This window comes from Gorilla gorilla, chromosome 11 (genome assembly GCF_029281585.2).
Source record: "Gorilla gorilla gorilla isolate KB3781 chromosome 11, NHGRI_mGorGor1-v2.1_pri, whole genome shotgun sequence".
Taxonomy (NCBI): Eukaryota; Metazoa; Chordata; class Mammalia; order Primates; family Hominidae; genus Gorilla; species Gorilla gorilla.
Window position 1 is genome coordinate 81,435,688 of NC_073235.2, and position 18,079 is coordinate 81,453,766.

The window sequence follows — 18,079 nt, forward strand, 5'->3', positions numbered from 1 at the left end:
TTTTTGTAGAGACAGGGTCTCCCTACTTTGCCCAGGGTTGTCTAGAATATTATTTAGCTTTAAGCATAAATGAGCTATCAAGCCATGAAAGGACATGGAGGAAACTTGAATGCATATTACTAAATGAAAAACGCCAATCTGAAAAGTCCTGTATGATCCTAACTATGACATTTTGGACAAGGCAAAACTATGGGAACGGTGAAGATTAGTGTTTACCAGGGGTTAGAGGGAAGGGAGCAATGAACAAGCAGAGCACGGAGGATTATTAGGGCAGTGAAAATGGTTTCTATGATGCTATAATGGTGGATGCCTGTCATTATACATTTGTTCAAACCCATAGGTACATGGAATTGGACATTTGGAATGTACATCATCAAGAGTGAACCTTCATGTAAACTGTGGACTTTGGGTTATAATGATGTGTCACTGTAGGTCCATTGATTGTAAACAAGCTATTCTGAGGGGGGATGCTGATAAAGAGGGAAACTGCAGGTGTGGGGGCAGGGAACATATAGGAAATCTCTGTACCTTTCTCTCAATTTTGCTCTGAATTTAAAAGTGCTCTAAAAAAATAAACTTTACTTTTTAAAAAGCAGCCCTCCCAAAAGCACTCACCTCTAAAAAAAAATGAGACCCCGTAAGTTAGAGAAATTACCAAGTCAGAAACCTTCTGCTCTACCTTACTTTACTTATTAGCAAATGTATTTCTGCTTTCCAGGTTTAGCAAGGTATTTAGATTTCCTTCAAGCATGTGGCTGGGTTAGAATGTTCACTTTGAATCTTCTAAATTTTCAGGTGATTTTTCCCCCCCCTTTTTTTTTTTTTACTACAGAGGTTTCAAGTGGATGATTACTGCTATATTCATGGGGCAGAAAGGCAAAATTACTGTTTTAAAAATAAATAAATAAAACTTACTGTAGCTATTTTCTTACTCTTGGGAAAATTGTTCTGTTTGGGAAGCCTCTTTGATGAGCTTTTTTTTTTTTTTTTGGAGAGAGAAAGTCTTTGTGTTAATCTGGATAAGAGATGTTGAGGTTTAAAAGATAAACACTTCTCTGTATGATAAAGCAAGAGGAGTTTTTAATGTATTTTTGGAAGCACTAGAGGAAGGGGCTTGGGGTTGTAAAAATGTCGCAAGGACAAAAAACCAAACACCCCATGTTCTCACTCATAGGTGGGAATTGAACAATGAGAACACTTGGACACAGGAAGGGGAAGATCGCACACCAGGGCCTGTTGTGGGGTGGGGGAAGCGGGGAGGGATAGCATTAGGAGATATACCTAATGTAAATGACGAGTTAATGGGTGCAGCACACCAACATGGCACATGTGTACATATGTAACAAACCTGCACGTTGTGAACATGTACCCTAGAACTTAAAGTATAAAAATTAAAAAAATAAAAATAAAAAATAAAACACTACAGAAAAAAAAAGAATGAAGAGATAAAAGGAAGGTTCCTTTAAGGGGATAGCAGCTCTGGGAACATGGTGGCTGGTCAGGATTAGGGCAGAGAGAGACAGACAGCGAGGAGCAAGTGAGCTAAAATACACCCACTCATGCTCAGAAGGACAAAGAACTTTGGAAACAGTTGTCTTACAATTTTAAGTTGTTTCGTGTCCTGAGGATTAATTTCCTTCTTGTTATGCCAGAGTCTTCAGGAAAAGACCTTTGCATTGGACGATAATGCTTTGGGGAATGAGCATGTGAAAGTGCATGTGAGAGTGTATAATGGCTAGAGCAGAGTCAGCAGGTAAAGCACAACAGAAGCAGGACAGGAGAAGTGGGCAGCAGCCAGGGTAAAATGATAAAAGCAAGGCAGCTTAGAAAGTGTATGGTGACTTAGAAGGGAATGGCAACAAAATGCAAGCAGGAGAATAACTGACTGGCATCTGCATTTGGGTCTCTGCTCTATGCCACTTCCTCGGAGAGGCTTCTTTGATTCCTTCTTTGATGAAAAGTTGACCAACACATGTCAAAATTCATTACCTTATTCGATTTCATCATCAGGTTTATCATCGTACTCATCATTTGTTTATTATAAGTCCTTCTCATCACATTAGAACAATGGTTCTTAACTGGTATTAATTTTGTCCCCCAGGGGACATTTGGCAATGTCTAGAGACAGTTTTGGTTTTTCACAACTGGGGATGTTATACTGGTATCTCATTGATAGAGGCCAGCAATGCTGCTCAGTATCCTAGAGTGTGCCAGACAGGACAGCCTCCCACAACCAGGAATTACTTAGCACGAAATGTCAATAGTGCCAAGGTTGAGAAACACTGAATTAGAAGAAAATTTCCTAGAGGAAAAAGGCACTGTCTTGTGGTCTAGTATATCCCCAGCACTTATGATAGGAACTGGTACATAGTAAGTGCTCAATAAGTATTAACTGAAAGGTTGATCATCATTTAAGCTCTCATTTTTCCAGCTTGAAATAAGAACCAGTTTCTCCTGGACTCATATGTGCTTCCAGCTATATGAATGTCTCTTCGATTTGGATGGAGTAATAATATTAAATATATGAAAAAACCTCTTTCCTGTGTATCTAGGCCAGGAGACCTCCCTCCACATAATTTCTCCCTAAAAATTCCTTCCACTTAATCTGTACAGATTTAAACATGGAATTAAGACAATCAGAAGTGTTGTGATAAACATCTTACTTATTTGAGTTGGGGGTTTGCAAAGAGAGTTCTGCCCACTCTTCACATCAAATAATTGTAGCAGAAGGAATGCATGTCAAGCACATTGACGACCCATCAGAAATGTGCCCGCAGCCTGGGTAATGAGCTCTAATGAGCCTGCAAACTCATCAACCCCCAAAGCCCTCTGACCACAGATCCTGCAGCTATGGGCCAAGGTCATATTTCTTGATTGACATCAGACTACTCTTCTAAGGACATTATCTCTATTTTGGGCTGACAGACTTTTTTACTGATGTAAGCAGCAATCTAGCACAATTCAGCAGCATCATGCCTCTTCAACTTTTAAGAAAATTGCAATTAACATTTCAAAATGTCAAAGAAACATGTCTAAAAGTAGTGACCTGGAAGGAAGGAAGAATCCAACAATAGAATACATTCATTCTCAAAACTACCCACAGGTGTTCTCTCATTTATACAATCAACAGTATAATGAAAAAAATGCATATATTTGTTTTTATGTTACTTACAGGGAAAAACAACATGGCAGTTTGGATGAAAGCCTTTTGGACCAAAGACCAAAAGATTTGACCATGAAGACTGACAAACTGCCCTGGGGAATGGTTAATCCACATAACAACTAATCAGCTGGGGCTGGAACATCATCCAATGCCCCTTTGGGTTACCTGGTTTTCTTGTTGGTCCCACTGACATATCTGCAGAACTTGACTCAATTCTTGCCACTGCTGCTTCAAGTACTTGTCTAGTTGTCTTCTCCTGTCTTGTAGAAGTTCAAGAAGGCTGTCAACCTTCAGACAGCTGCTATGAGCTCCCTGAGTCAACTCAGGATTCACATTAGGTCCTTCACACTTGAATTTTTCTATGAAGTCAGTGAGTTGTTGACTTTTGTTTAAAAGGGCTAAAGACCGTTCCAAGAGTTCTAGAAGAAAATTAGAAAGAAAAAAGAATAATATTAGCAAGCTTTTATACAGCAATATTCAGACTCTTCATAATTTAAAATATATGTAATTTTTATGTTAATAAAAAACAAGTTGTGCTGCAAGGAATTAAAATATGTAAACAGAAACTGCCTACAGTACTTCAAAGAAAAAACTGGTCCAACACCTTAGCTGAACAATTGTGATAGTGCTAACTGCCAACTGATGGGATGCTTTGTTCAGCAATTGTGTGATTCAGGACAGGGAGTAGAATGAGCGTGGGATTTTGACATTGCTGCAGTTTTCAGCGGTATGATGCTGGGTGAGTGTTCTACATTCTGAGGTGATTGGACTGAAGCTGAGATTTAAAGGCTAGTGCCTGGTATGACCAAACAAAAACTCAATAAATGTGGTGGCCAGGTGCCCAGATATCAGGGACTATGACAAAGTGGAAAATGCTTGCTAAAAGGGTCAGCTGTCACTCAGTTCTGGCGAACTGTTGACATGAGGAATATGGGTTCAGTGTTGATGGAGCTTCCAATTATTAAAAGAGTTTCAGGCTGGGCGCGGTGGCTCACGCCTGTAGTCCCAGCACTTTGGGAGGCCGAGGCGGGCGGATCACGAGGTCAGGAGATCGAGACCATCCTGGCTAGCACAGTGAAACCCCGTCTCTACTAAAAAATACAAAAAATTAGCCGGGCGTGGTGGCGGGCGCCTGTAGTCCCAGCTACGCGGGAGGCTGAGGCAGGAGAATGGCGTGAACCCAGGAGGCAGAGCTTGCAGTGAGCCGAGATCGCGCCACTGCACTCCAGCCTGGGCGACAGAGCGAGACTCCGTCTCAAAAAAAAAAAAAAAAAAGAGTTTCAAATGCAAATTTTATATGAAAGTTCTGACTTCTAAATCTTTCATAATTCATATTTTTAATTAAAAAAAATCACAGGATAATGAAGCATAGATATCTGCCAAATGGACTACCAGTATGTGATCTCTGGAGTAAACAGCATTGTAAGTTTAGGTAACATCTTGTAGAACTGGGATGTTAAGCCTAAAAATTGAAGAACTACCAAGGGAGAAAGTGTAGAAGGAGAAAGAGTTGAGAATAGCACATTGAGGAGCATCTGCACTTGGGGATCAATTGAAGGAGCAGTTGGGGAACTGTCCACTCTCCATCAGGTGGAAAGAAGGAGCTGTCCATGACATCCCTCTCCTTCATCCCGCCATCATCAAGACCTGTTGATTTTACATGCTATCTCTGGCATCTGTCTACTTCTCTCTGTCCTCACCATGGAAAGCATCATTTGTTGCCTGGATGTGCAGTCTTCTCTTAATTGTATCCTCTCTCCAATCCATCTATCAATGCTCCAGACTTTAGCCACAGCGATCTTTTCTAAACATAGCATCTCTTTCCCTCCCCTTCTTTCTTTCTTTCTTTTCTTTTCCTTCTTTCCTTCTTTCTTTCCTTTCCTTCTTTCCTTCTTTCTTTCTTTCCTCTGTCTCTCTCACACACACACGCATGCACACACACACTCACACTTACAACAATGGCACCCCAATGCCTTAAAATTAAAGACAGACCCCTTAATGTAGATTACTATGTCTGACATGGTCTAGTCTCTTCCTTCCTTTTCAAATTGTCTCAGTCTCTCCACTTTTCATTCTTATCTTCTTTAAATTCCTCACACATGCTATACTCTCTCCTGACCCTGAACTTTTCACTATGTCCACTCACAGGGACACCAGTCTCCTCAACACCCTCCTTTGTTATCTTTACTGTACTCATATTTCATGTCAACTGTCACTTTCTCAAAGTACAAATCAGATGGGATCAAATACTCTCACACTTAATGTCTGTCTTTGCCACTAGGCTCCACTGCAACATGACGATAGAGACCATGACTGCACCCAGCACTTAGCACAGTGACTGGCACAGGAAATTTGCAATCATTTTTGTAGAATGCTTGAGTGAGAAGAAATGTTTTGAAAGAGGGGTTGGAAATTGGGGGAGCTACAAATGTTAGAGATCAGAAGTTCCCCAGAGATGTAAAAAAGAGAAGTTGAGAAGAAGATTTTGGGTTTTGTGATGGAAACAGAAGCCAAGTTACCAGGCTGAGGAGTGAGAAGGCAATGAGAAGTGAGAAGAAAGTGAGCTGAGAAGTGGGAAGGCAACACACAGGACAATCTTTGAGACATTTGTTATTAGAAGAAAAGAAAATGCTAGGACAGTATCTCGAAAGAATAACAGCGTCAAATATACTGTTTTTTTTTTTTTCAGGACGAGGGAACTGTGGAGAACACTCAGAGACTAGGCATCTTACCAAGCCAGATACTAATAAAAATGGACTGAACTGATGCTGAAACTCAAGACTTGTGATTAGTATAGCTCAGTGTTCTTTCCACTATAGGGACGCACTCAACTTCAGCATTATAACTTTTGGCAGTTTATTACACAGCAATGATGTAGGCTGAGGTAGTTGGGCCAGTTTTCTCTTTCAATTGACACTTTTTTTTTTTTGGAAAGCTGGAGGAGAGAATGAGATAATATATTGTAAAAAGGCATTTTGAGATGAAAAGGAAATAATTTGAAGTAGTTTATTCCACATGACCTAGATCGGTCCTGTAAAATATTAGCTAGTAGTATCTGCTCAGAATGAGGAGAGTGTGATTATGTTCCCTGGGCAATTTGATTGTGAGTCAACAACGTAAAGAAACAAATGACAAAAACAACCACAGAATTCAATCAGGTCAGAAGAATGGGAGAATGTAAATAGCGTAAGAAAAGTCAGGGAGAACATTATAATTCAAGTCAATTTCTTTGGAAAAAAGAAATGGAAGCAAACATGAACAAGATGGGGCTGGGGGTAGGGTTCAGGAAAAGATCTGTCTGTTCAGAACAAGTTTTTATGGGGAGGTCCAAGACACACCTGGAGAAATAAGGTAAAGGCAGCTTATAGCAGGCCTTGCCTATCAGACTGAATAGTTTAATTTGTATAGCCTTAATGAAGTAAGAAGTATGATGGAGTCTCCTTTTATATATAGAGGGAAATAGTATTTTTCCTTTGCATTGAAGAGCTTGTTATGATATTGTGAACAGCTACACGCAAACACACACACACACATACGGCCCACACACAAGAAGTTTGGGAAGGCAACAGGATCTCCACAGGGTTTCCTTCCTGTAACTAACTCTTACACATTAGACTTTGCAAATGAGAGGGAGGCACAACTATAGGCCCTCAGGGTATTGCAGACTAATGGTCAACCTGTTCTGGTTCCCATGAGAATATGAACAATTAGCCAAAATTAAAATTCAAATTTTTTTTCTGGTTTTCTGTTTCACCTTCTGCCAAAATAACATAACAACTACCACAGTATTGCCAGGCACACAGCCTCCTGAGCCAGCATTAACTTGTAAAATGTATCCAGGCTGAGCCAGTCTGTTACCTGCTACCACGATGGCTATTGAGGTGGATGGATTCTTCCCTCAGTTTCCTCTGCCAGTTCCCTTGGTCTTTCAGTTTCTTACATTTTGCTTTTTCACAGTTTACATTTTCCTAGCTATTTATTCCATCAGTTGATCTTACAAAGTGATGTGTTTTTCCCCAAGAGTAAACTGTCTAGATATCCTGTGACCTTCAAGAACATCTTTACAGTCAATTTATTTTAAAGACTGTATATCAGCACATACAAAATCCAACTTACTGACACAATACCTTGTGATGTGAACTTAGAAGATAGTCGATAAATTTTCATTAATTGTTTTGATTAATTTTCAATCTATCTAAAAAATTATCATTAAAGTTCATAAAATACATCATATTTTATATTAATACCTCTATAGTTTGCCACAATTATTAAGTATAAATAACCAATTTAAGATGGTATAACAGGTATACACAATGTGGATAGGTTTATAGCTTGTTAAACAAACTTTCCAAATGAGTACTTTCTAAAATGCATCAAGGTCACCATCTTGGTCCTGAGATCATGTAAGATATTTCTTCCTAATACTTTAAAAAATATTCTAAATGTTCCCCAGTGGGATGGTTTCTCTTGAACATAATTAATGGGTATTTTCAAATAGAGACAAAAGTAGAGATAATAGTGTAATGGGCCCCCAGGAATGTATACCCTAGCTAGGTTTAAGATACAAAAAACATCCACGATTGCTGGCAAGATAGCCGAATAGGAACAGCTCGGGTCTGCAGCTCCTAGAGAGATTGACACGGAAGGTGATTTCTGCATTTCCAACTGAGGTACCTGGTTCATCTCATTGGTACTCGTTGGACAGTGGGTACAGCGCACGGAAGGCGAGCCAAAGCAGGATGGGGCGTCACCTCACCCAGGAAGCACAAGTGGTAGGGGAATTTTCTCCCCTACCCAAGGGAAGCCGTGAGGGACAGCCTGAGGAACTCCAGCACAGATACTGTGCTTGTCCCATGGTCTTCGCAACCCACAAACCAGGAGATTCCCTCCAGTGCCCACCCCACCAGGGCCCTGGGTTTCAAGCACAAAACTGGGCAGCCATTTGGGCAGACACCGAACTAGCTGCAGGGGTTCTTTTTTTCCACACCCCAGGGCACCTGGAACACCAGCGAGACAAAACTCTTCACTCCCCTGGAAAGGGGTGCTAAAGCCAGAGAGCCAAGTGGTCTGACTTAGCAGGTCCCACCCCCAGAGAGCCCAGCAAACTAAGATCCACTGGCTTGAAATTCTCACTGTCAACACAGCGGCAGTCTGAGATAGACCCGGGACGTTCCATCTTGGTGGGGGTAGGGGCGTCCGCCATTGCTGAGGCTTGAGTAGGCAGTTTTACAATCACAGTGTAAACAAAGCCACTGGGAAGTTTGAACTGGTGGGAGCCCACTGCAGCTCAGCAACGCTGCTGTGGCCAGACTGCCATATTTCTCTTCTCTGGGCAGGGAATTTCTGAAAAAAAAAGGCAGCCCCCCAGTCAGGGACTTAGAGATAAAACTCCCATCTCCCTGGGATAGAGCACCTGGGGAAAGGGGCGCCTATGGGCGAAGCTTCAGCAGACTTGAACGTCCCTGCCTGACAGATCTGAAGGGAGTAGCAGACCTCCCAGCACAGCATTCGAGCTCTGATAAGGGTCAGACTGTCTCCTCAAGTGGGTCCCTGACCTCTGTGTATCCTGACTGGGAGACACCTCCCAGTAGGGGCTGACAGACACCTCATACAGGAGAGCTCTGACTGGCGTCTAGCAGGTGCCCCTCTGGGACGAAGCTTCCAGAGGAAAGATCAGGTGGCAATCTTTGCTGTTCTGCAGCCTCCACTGGTGATACCCAGGCACACAGGGTCAGGAGTGGACCTCCAGCAAACTCCAGCAGACCTGCAGCAGAGGGGCCTGACTGTCAGAAGGAAAACTAACAAACAGAAAGGAATAGCACATCCACTCAAAGACCTCATTTGAAGGTCACCAACATCAAAGGCCAAAGGTAGATAAATCCATAAAGATGGGGAAAAACCAGTGCAAAAAGGCTGAAAATTCCAAAAACCCGAATGCTGCTTCTCCTCCAAAGGATCAAAACTCCTCACCAGCAAGGGAACAAAACTGGACGGAGAATGAGTTTGACGAATGAAAGAAGTAGGCTTCAGAAGGTAGGTAATAACAAACTGCGCTGAGCTAAAGTAGCATGTTCTAACCCAATGCAAGGAAGCTAAGAACCTTGAAAAAAAGGTTAGACGAATTGCTAACTAGAATAACCAGTGCAGAGAAGAATATAAATGACCTCATGGAGCTGAAAAACACAGCAGGAGAACTTCGTGAAGCATACACAAGTTTCAATAGCTGAATCGATCAAGCAGAAGAAAGGATATCAGTGATTGAAGATCAACTTAATGAAATAAAGTGAGAAGACAAGATTAGAGAAAAAAGAAGAAAAAGGAACAAGCAAAGCCTCCAAGAAATATGGGACTATGTGAAAAGACCAAATCTACATTTGATTGGTATACCTGAAAGTGACGAGGAGAATGGAACGAAGTTGGAAAACACTCTTCAGGATATTATCCAGAAGAACTTCCCCAACCTAGCAAGGCAGGCCAACATTCAAATTCAGGAAATACAGAGAACACCACAGAGATATTCCTCGAGAAGAGCAACCCCAAGACACATAATCATCAGATTCACCAAAGTTGAAATGAAGGAAAAAATGTTAAGGGCAGCCAGAGAGAAAGGTCGGGTTACCCACAAAGACTAACAGCGGATCTCTTTGCAGAAACCCTAAAAGCCAGAAGAGAGTGGGGGCCAATATTCAACATTCTTAAAGAAAAGAATTTTCAGCCCAGAATTTCATATCCAGTCAAACTAAGCTTCATAAGCGAAGGAGAAATAAAATCCTTTATAGACAAGGAAATGCTGAGAGATTTTGTCACCACCAGGCCTGCCTTACAAGAGGTCCTGAAGGAAGCACTAAACATGGAAAGGAACAACTTGTACCAGCCACTGCAAAAACATAACAAATTGTAAAGAACATTGACACTATGAAGAAACTGCATCAACTAACGGGCAAAACAACCAGCTAGCATCATAATGACAGGATCGAATTCACACATAACAATATTAACCTTAAATGTAAATGGGCTAACTGGACCAATTAAAAGACACAGACTGGCAAATTGGATAGAGTCAAGGCCCATTAGAGTGCTGTATTCAGGAAACCCATCTTATGTGCAAAGACACACATAGGCTCAAAATAAAAGGATGGAGGAATATTTACTAAGCAAATGGAAAGTAAAAAAAAGGCAAGAGTTGCAATCCTAATCTCATAAAACAGACTTAAACCAACAAAGATCAGAAGAGACAAAGAAGGGCATTACATAATGGTAAAGGGATCAATGCAGCAAGAAGAACTAACTATCCTAAATATACATGCACCCAATACAGGAGCACCCAGATTCATAAAGCAAGTTCTTAGAGACCTACAAAGAGACTTAGACTCCCATACAATAATAGTGGGACACTTTAACACCCCACTGTCAATATTAGACAGATCAACGAGACAGAAAATTAACAAGGATACTCAGGACTTGAACTCAGCTCTGGAACAAGCGGATCTAATAGACATCTACAGAACTCTCCACCCCAATTCAACAGAATATACATTTTTCTAAGCACCTCATCACAATTATTCTAAAATTGACCACATAATTGGAAGTAAAATACTCCTCAGCAAACGCAAAAGAACGGAAATCATAACAAACAGCCTCTCAGACCACAGTGCAATCATATTAGAATTCAGGATTAAGATACTCACTCAAAACCGCACGACTACATGGAAACTGAACAACATGCTCCTGAATGACTACTGGGTAAATAAGGAAATGAAGGCAGAAATAAAGATGTTCTTTGAAACCAATGAGAATAAAAACACAACGTACCAGAATCTCTGGGACATATTTAAAGCAGTGAGTAGAGGGAAATTTATAGCACTAAAAGCCCACAAAAGAAAGCAGGAAAGATCTAAAATTGACACCTTAACATCAAAATTAAAAGAACTAGACAAGTGACCGCAAACAAATTCAAAATCTAGCAGAAGACAAGAAATAACTAAGATCAGAGCAGAACTGAAGGAGATAGAAACACTAAAAAGCCTTCAATAAATCAATGAATCCAGGAGCTGGGTGTTTGAAAAGATCAACAAAACAGACCGCTAGCCAGACTAATTAAGAAGAAAAGAGAGAAGAATCAAATAGACACAATAAAAAATGATACAGGGCATATCACCACTGATCCCACGGAAATACAAACCAAATCAGAGAATACTACAGACACCTCTATGCAAATAAACTAGAAAATCTAGAAGAAATGGATAAATTCCTGGACACATACACTCTCCCAAGTCTAAACCAGGAAGAAGTCGAATCCCTGAATAAACCAATAACAAGTTCTGAAATTGAGGCAGTGATTAATAGCTTACCAACAAAAAAAAAAAAAAAAAAAAAAAAAAAAGCCCAGGACCAGACGGATTCACAGCTGAATTCTACCAGAGGTACAAAGAGGAGCTGGTACCATTCCTTCTGAAACTATTCAAAACAATAGAAAAAGGTGGAACCCTTCCCAACTCATTTTATGAGGCCAGCATCATTCTGATACCAAAGACTGGCAGAGACACAACAAAAAAGAAAATTTTTTTTCTTTTAGAGCCCACAAATGGGACCTAATATTCCTGATGAACATCGACACAAAAATCCTCAATAAAATACTGGCAAACCAAATCCAGCAGCACATCAACAAGCTTATCCACCATGATCAAGTCAGCTTCATCCCTGGGATGCAGGGCTGGTTCAACGTATGCAAATCAATAAACATAATCCATCACATAAACAGAACCAATGACAAAAAACACATGATTATCTCAATAGATGCAGAAAAGGCCTTCAACAAAATTCAAAACCTCTTCATGCTAAAAACCCTCAATAAACTAGGTATCGATGGAATGTATCTCAAAATAATAAGAGCTATTTATGACAAACCCACAGCCAATATCATACTGAATGGGAAAAAATTGGAAGCATTTCCTTTGAAAACCAGCACAAGACAAAGATGTCCTCTCTCACCACTCCTATTCAACATAGTATTGGAAGTTCTGGCCAGGGCAGTCAGGCAAGAGAAAGAAATAAATGGTATTCAAATAGGAAGAGAAGAAGTCAAATTGTCTCTGTTTGCAGATGACATGATTGTATATTTAGAAAACCCCATCGTCTCAGCCCAAAATCTCCTTAAGCTGATAAGCAACTTCAGCAAAGGCTCAGGATACAAAATCAATGTGCAAAAATCACAAGCATTCCTATACACCAATAACAGACAGAGAGCCAAATCATGAGTGAACTCCCATTCACAACTGCTACAAAGAGAATAAAATACCTAGGAATCCAACTTACAAGGGATGTGAAGGACCTCTTCAGGGAGAACTACAAACCACTGCTCAAGGAAATAAAAGAGGATACAAACAAATGGAAGAACATTCCATGCTCATGGGTAGGAAGAATCAATGTGGTGAAAATGGCCATACTGCCCAAAGTAATTTATAGATTCAATGCTATCCTCATCAAGCTACCACTGACTTTCTTCACAGAATTGGAAAAACTACTTTAAAGTTCATATGGAACAAAAAAAGAGTCCACATAGCCAAGACAATCCTGGGCAAGAAGAACAAAGCTGGAGGCATCCCACTACCTGACTTCAAACTATCCTACAACGCTACAGTAAACAAAACAGCGTGATACTGGTACCAAAACAGATATATAGACCAATGGAACAGAACACAGGCCTCAGAAATAACACCACACATCTACAACCATCTGATCTTTGACAAACCTGATACAAACATGCAATGGGGGAAATATTCCCTATTTAATAAATGGTGTTGGGAAACTTGCTAGCCATATGCAGAAAACAGAAACTGTACCCCGTCCTTACACCTTATACGAAAATCAACTCAAGATGAATCAAAGACTTAAATATAAGACCTAGGACCATAAAAATCCTAGAAGAAAACCTGGGCAATACCATTCAAGACACAGGCATGGGAAAAGACTTCATGTCTAAAACACCAAAAGCAACGGCAACAAAAGCCAAAATACACAAATGGGATCTAATTAAACTAAAGAACTTCTGCACAGCAAAAGAAACTATCATCAGTGAACAGGCAACCTACAGAACGGGAGAAAATGTTTGCAATCTATCCATCTGACAAAGGGCTAATATCCAGAATCTACAAAGAATTTAAACAAATTTACAAGACAAAGGCCGGGCACAGTGGCTCACGCCTGTAATTCCAGCACTTTGGGAGGCTGAGGCGGGCAGATCACGAGGTCAGGAGTTTGAGACCAGCCTGGCCAATATGGTGAAACTCCATCTCTACTAAAAATAAAAAAATTAGCCGGGCCTGGTGGCGTGGGCCTGAAGTCCCAGCTACTCGGGAGGCTGAGACAGAAGAATCACTTGAACCAGGGAGGCGGAGGTCGCAGTGAGCTGAGATTGCACCACTGCACTCCAGCCTGGGTGGCAAAGTGAGACTCCACCTCAATTAAAAAAAAATTTATAAGAAAAAAACAACCCCATCAAAAAGTGGGCAAAGGATACGAACAGATACTTCTCAAAAGAAGACATTTATGCAGCCAACAAACATATGAAAAAATGCTCATCATCACTGGTCATTAGAGAAATGCAAATCAAAACCACAATGAGATACCATCTCACACCAGCTAGAATGGCAATCATCAAAAAGTCAGGAAACAACAGATACTGGAGAGGATGTGGAGAAATAGGGATGCTTTTACACTGTTGGTGGGAGTGTAAATTAGTTCAAGCATTGTGGATGACAGTGTGGTGAATCCTCAAGGATCTAGAACTAGAAATACCATTTGACCCAGCAATCCCATTACTGGGTATATACCCAAAAGGATTATAAATCATTCTACTACGAAGATACATGCACATGTATGTTTATTGCGGTACTATTCACAATAGCAAAGACTTGGAACCAACCCAAATGTCCATCAATAATGGACTGGATAAAGAAAATGTGGCACATATACACACACCATGGAATACTATGCAGCCATAAAAAAGGATGAGTTCATGTCCTTTGCAGGGACATGGATGAAGCTGGAAACCATCATTCTCAGCAAACTATCATGAGAACAGAAAACCAAACACCACATGTTCTCACTTATAAGTGGGAGTTGAACAATGAGAACACATGGACACAGGGAGGGGAACATCACACACTGGGGCCTGTCTGGGGGTGCAGGTTAGGGGAAGGATAACATTAGGAGAAATACCTAATGTAAGTGACGGGTTGATGGGTGCAGCAAACCACCATGGCACATATATACCTATGTAACAAAACTGCACGTTCTGAACATGTACCCCAGAACTTAAAATATATAATTTAAAAAAAAACCTAAATAAAAATAAATTTTAAAAAAGATATATACAACATCCAAGAAGGAAAAAGAAGTAATATGATCCTTCCTGTGAAGCAGTTTCTCAGTTCTTACATTCATTTTAAGAAGACCCTTAGAAAACTGGAGGGTGCAGTTGTCATTCTTTGGAGCTTAGAGTAAATTTTCTTCTCCTTAATGTCCCTAAAGCACTTCGTTTGTTGCTCACTTTTGCATCACTCTGCCATGCCGTACATTGGAATTATATACAAATAACACCCAACAAATATACTTTGGGTTGGACACTATTCTCAGCTTTGGAGATCTAGGGTCTCACAACCTGATGATGAAGATAAATAAGAAAATAAATTATTACTACACAGTGTGTGAGGTGATGTACTGAAGTACCCACAGGAAGTACAGAGGGAGTCACCAACGAATGTGTACATGTCCTGCTAAACTGCAGGCTTCCTGAGGAAAACGGCCACGTACTCCCCTGACACGTGGCCCTGGATTTCTCACGAGGTTATGGGTTCAGAAAACAGTGTTTAATTATGTGTTTTGGATTGAGGGCAACCAGGCCAGTAAGTAATCCAGAAACCATATTTGTTGGAAAAGACTTTAACTAACTAGGTAATTTTAACCCCAAGGAGAGAAGACTAGAGAAGGTATATTATTCCCTCTCTTTCAAGGATTGTTATGTGGTGGAGGGAACCAACTTGTTCTGAAACATTCCGGGGGGCAGAAATATCAACCCATTAATCCTGGTTCTAACTTCCATAGTGTTAAAGAATAAGTTTCTTACATATTAGGGAACCTTAGCATTGCTGAATAAGGAGAAAGCATAGGTGAAGCTAATTGAAATAAAGAGACTATTAGGGGTAAGTTTGATTATAGTTTTTCCAGCTTTTGTCATCCTAACACTCATGTTTTGTACTACTCAACTGACCAACATCTCAGAAACTTACTAGAATGGCTAGCTGCACTTATAGACATATTTTATTTCCTTAAATTTAAAGGTAATAGATATGAAGCACTCAACTAAAAAATCAGAATTTCACCCTTTAATATGCATTTCAAATCAGCTAATCTTAATCATATCCCACGGAATTAGTTGGTTAATAAATTGCATCAACTTCATTTTTTTGTTTTATGAAAACAAAAACCCTTGAAGCCACCACTGGGCATATGAACTGGGAACAAGTATCCTGACCAGAGTTCTCTGTCATCTCTGTGCTTCAAGTATCACACAGAAGGGCACAAACTCTCACAATAAATATGTCATCAAGATGGAAGAATATTTTTTCATCATAAAAATAAACTACGTTTCCTGTCTTCCACTAGCATTTTTATCCATCTCTTCAGACTAAGGACACCCAGTGGACTCTTGAAGGCTGTACCCCTGAAAAGCAAGACATCAGTTTCACTGTCAGCTGGATGCCAAAGAAGTGCAAACAAAGCAGCATGTGCCCCATATAAACTGGCCCACAGTGCCGCAGATCCTAGGAACTTGAAGGAGCCAACAGCAGTAGCAACAACAAAACAGCATTAAGACTACATTCCCCCTGCCAGCTCCATTCCCAAACATGTATGGAAAAGACCCTACTTCTACAAGCCCCCAGTCCCTCTGGAGAATGCTTTCATTTGATTGCCTCAGTATTGAAACTCTTCAATAATAGCATCCGTCATTGTCAGGTTTCTGGAGGTAAAACTGCTGTGTGATGATCATGTTGGTTGAAAAAAGATTGAATTGAGACTACAGAACCCATCTGTTGCTTTCCAGTCTCCTAGGAGGAATTTCACGTGATTCTATTCATTTCCTTTGGACCTAGCTAGATTAGTACTGCTGTATAATAATGGGCAACTGTTGCTTTAAAGCACCAACTTTTGATGCTTTTTATAATACCTATTAGTGATAGGTCCTATAGAACAATAATCAGTGGAAATTATATATATGTATTTGGTAGGATCTCATAAGAATTTACATAGGAAAGCTTGAGTCCTTTAATCTTACATAGGAAAGATTGAGTCCTTTAATCTTTGAGTTTTAGAAAGTTGTAATAAGTAATTTATCATAATGATCTATTGTCTAGAGTCTTTTGAAGGGTAATATAAACACTAAATCTATTTGTGACTTTAAAACACCTTTTGGTCCTATCCAGAATGACAGGCTGGTGGAGCTAGAAGTCAAGTTAGAACTGTGACAAATGAATTCAAGAAACCTTTCTATCCAGACCCTATTCTATTTGGCAGTAAAATTAGAAGACATATTAGGCAGAAAAGAAACGGTTGTTTCTATCAATTTATCTAACCTCCTTCCATTGCAAAAGATGACAGGTAACTACTACTCTTCCACAAATGCGTTTCCCTACTCCACTCCTGGCCCACACCAAATTCTTGTAGAAAGGCTTGGCATACAAATTGTTGGTTAACAACTAGACTATCTTTCTAGTTGTTCAGAGGGAACTGAAAATCTTTTTGTAGAGTGTTTTATTAGATTTTCATCTGGAAAAATCCACTGTTCCATTTTTTTAACTGCAATAGTGAAAGAGGAATTTTGCTGATTCAGACCTGCTTTTTAAAGAATTACCTTCATTTATTGACCCTTAGAAGGAACATTCACTGAATTCAATGATTTATTCAACTAAGAAAATTTCTTGAGGATCTACTATGTGGCAGGAACCTTGCTAGATGCTAAGGGTAAAGGGATGAACAAGGTAGAAATGGCCTCTGTCCTCAGGAGCTAAACTCTAGCAGACCAAATAACAGAATCTCCTGGAGGCATATCCTCTACCATCCTCTCAGAATATTCACAACTAGTTCTTTCTTTCAGAAGATGATTAAAAATGAAGCTTTAACTTTTCTTGGAACAAGCTGAGGTAAACATAAATAGATCAATTTAAAATACACTATCATACATAAGCATTCTCACATTAACATCTTTTAAAACCTCTAAACACTTCTGTGAGAAATAAACGTATTTCTTGCCTTTAGTATGATGTTCATGAAGCTGAAGAAGTGATTTTAAGGACTCAGCACTCTCAAACTCATGAGTATTCTGGAGGAAATCTTCAGCTTGGTCTATTTTAATAGCAAACTACAATAGAAATACAGAGGAAAGACATTTGTATAAAAATTAATGTGCCATTGTTAGTTACCCGGAGATGTTTTTCATAAATTAGCAGCCCAACTGAGGATGTGTGATTGTGCAAGTGCATATGTTTGTATGTGTTTGTGTGTTTTGGCTTACAGTGTTTGCGTGAGGGTGTGTGTTTGCATGTGGTCAATTTACAAAGTGTCATTGGTAAGAACTTTCTTCTCCTTTCATACCTAATTATATATGCTGAAATAAACCAACCTGTTTACTGTCCAAATGCCTATTAAATTTTTCAACCAAAATTATAGTGTTCTATGTATACAGTCACTTTCAACATTCTAAGGCACTTAGTTAAGAATAAGCAGAAAGTTAGCTAAGGGAAACCAAGAAAAGGTTAACTAAAAAGCAATCTACACATTTACAAGTAAATGTAGCTTAGGAACTCACTTAGAGAGAAGGTTGAAGTATAGTTATTTTTTCCCTCTATAATTGAACTT

General features: G+C 39.8%; 1 protein-coding gene across 4 annotated transcripts in view; it reads right to left on the reverse strand.

Moving 5' to 3' along the window:
• Positions 1–18,079, reverse strand: part of CCDC141 (coiled-coil domain containing 141) — a 219,622-nt gene that overhangs the window by 131,513 nt on the left and 70,030 nt on the right. For all 4 annotated transcript variants that reach the window (XM_019021976.4, XM_055380321.2, XM_055380322.2 and 1 more), the window contains exons 4-5: positions 17,474–17,582; positions 3,329–3,582 (exon numbers count right to left, since the gene is read on the reverse strand). In XM_019021976.4, coding sequence (XP_018877521.3) covers positions 3,329–3,582; positions 17,474–17,582 — 363 coding nt within the window. The remainder of the gene's footprint in view (positions 1–3,328; positions 3,583–17,473; positions 17,583–18,079) is intronic.